Raw genomic sequence first — 1408 nt, forward strand, 5'->3', positions numbered from 1 at the left:
GAATTGAGCTTACATTTAGTTTGCTAATTATATAAGAGATTGAGATCACTACTAAATATTAAGGACAATGTTTAATTAGCATCAAAATGTTAAGTTAAATTGAGTACAATTTACACATAATTGCTTTATTAATCATATACCATATATATATGATAAATTTAGTTCAATTTACGTCTTAATTGCCTCAGCTTCTAAACACTAGAATTTAGTTAAATTTAGTTCAAATTTCATCTTAATTTTCTTATCAATCAATTATTAACCGCATATGATAAATTGAGCTGACTTACGTCTTAATTGCCTCGTCTTTGAAATACTAAATTTAAGTTAAATTGAGTTCAATTTAGGCTCTTATAGCCTCAGCTGTTAAATATCAAGAGAGGTCACTCAACTTTATTCCTTTATCGCCAACTAATTGACCAGTGCGAATACGGCGCTACCAAACTGTTTGAAAATCTTAGTGGTTGAACACAAAAACAATTTATATTAATTGTATAATTTATTTTTAATTTATAAATACATAGTTATTAACAATAAATATAAAATATGGGTATATTAGTAATGTAATAAATATTAATTATTTGAGTTTAAAATACATTTTGAAGTTTTTAAATATTCCACTATATAAAAGTGATCAAAAATAAATCATGTCAACATTTAATATCAATTTTCGTAACTTAGTTCGTTGGTATTTATCGATATTTGGTTTTCAATCTCATTAATTTATAGTTTATAGATCGACGCCTGACAAATTTTCTGAAACTTTATTCATAAATATTTAACTAATATGCACACGGCAGCATTTTGCATAATTTTTTGAGTGTATAAATCGCCTCACCGCATTTCCACCCCTTTTCACATAACAGCCAGCCAACTGAAGTTATCACTTAGTACTTTACAACACCTTCACTTCTTTATGTCCACCGCATTCAACGTGTGCTCAGGTATTTGCTCCCACAGCTCCTTCAATTTATTGCCGATATTCGCCGGATTCTTCTTCAATACCGTGTCCTTCGCTAGCAGCGTGTCAGCAACGAAACTCTCCTCCAAATCCTCCGCCGAATTGCTGGCAACCGATGACTCTGCCTCAAGTGATTCAATAGCGTGCTGTTTGTGTTAAAAATAACTAAATTAAATATGCGCATTTATAATGAAATACTTATGTGCGTATTTATTGCGTTTTTTTTTTTTTTGTTTTTTAATTTTTGCGCGCCATAAAAACCCGACCTTTCGAGTACTCACCGTGAACCTTGGCACACTGGCTATGGAGTAGGTGCATATTGCCAGTAAGAACAGCATATGTACTAAGGTAAAGCGAGAGTGACGGCGTGTAGAACGGACTTGCGAGGTAAACATTTTTAGAACTTTTTATAATATAAGTATTATGCAATTTTTTTTTAATTTATGTATA

The 1408-nt window shown here is 31.1% G+C and overlaps 1 protein-coding gene across 1 annotated transcript; it reads right to left on the minus strand.

Annotated features, from left to right (window-relative positions):
• Positions 1 to 583: 583 nt before the first annotated feature.
• On the minus strand, positions 584 to 1390 carry LOC108972473. Its single transcript, XM_018939076.1, has 2 exons — positions 1240 to 1390; positions 584 to 1104 (listed from the first exon to the last, which is right to left on the minus strand). Exons 1-2 carry the CDS (start codon positions 1351 to 1353, stop codon positions 904 to 906), a joined length of 315 nt encoding a protein of 104 aa, XP_018794621.1. The 5' UTR covers positions 1354 to 1390; the 3' UTR covers positions 584 to 903.
• Between the last annotated feature and the right edge of the window lie 18 nt (positions 1391 to 1408).

Source organism: Bactrocera latifrons, unplaced genomic scaffold (assembly GCF_001853355.1).
Source record: "Bactrocera latifrons isolate USDA-ARS-PBARC rearing strain unplaced genomic scaffold, ASM185335v1 scaffold_4, whole genome shotgun sequence".
In the NCBI taxonomy this organism is placed as follows: domain Eukaryota; kingdom Metazoa; phylum Arthropoda; class Insecta; order Diptera; family Tephritidae; genus Bactrocera; species Bactrocera latifrons.

Bases quoted from the DNA above. Each gene is read 5' to 3' on its own strand.
- LOC108972473 (XM_018939076.1), bottom strand. From the start codon at position 1,353: ATGTTTACCTCGCAAGTCCGTTCTACACGCCGTCACTCTCGCTTTACC. The intron at 1,105-1,239 runs GTGAGTACTCGA...TAACACAAACAG, and splicing joins CCAGTGTGCCAAGGTTCACG to CACGCTATTGAATCACTTGA.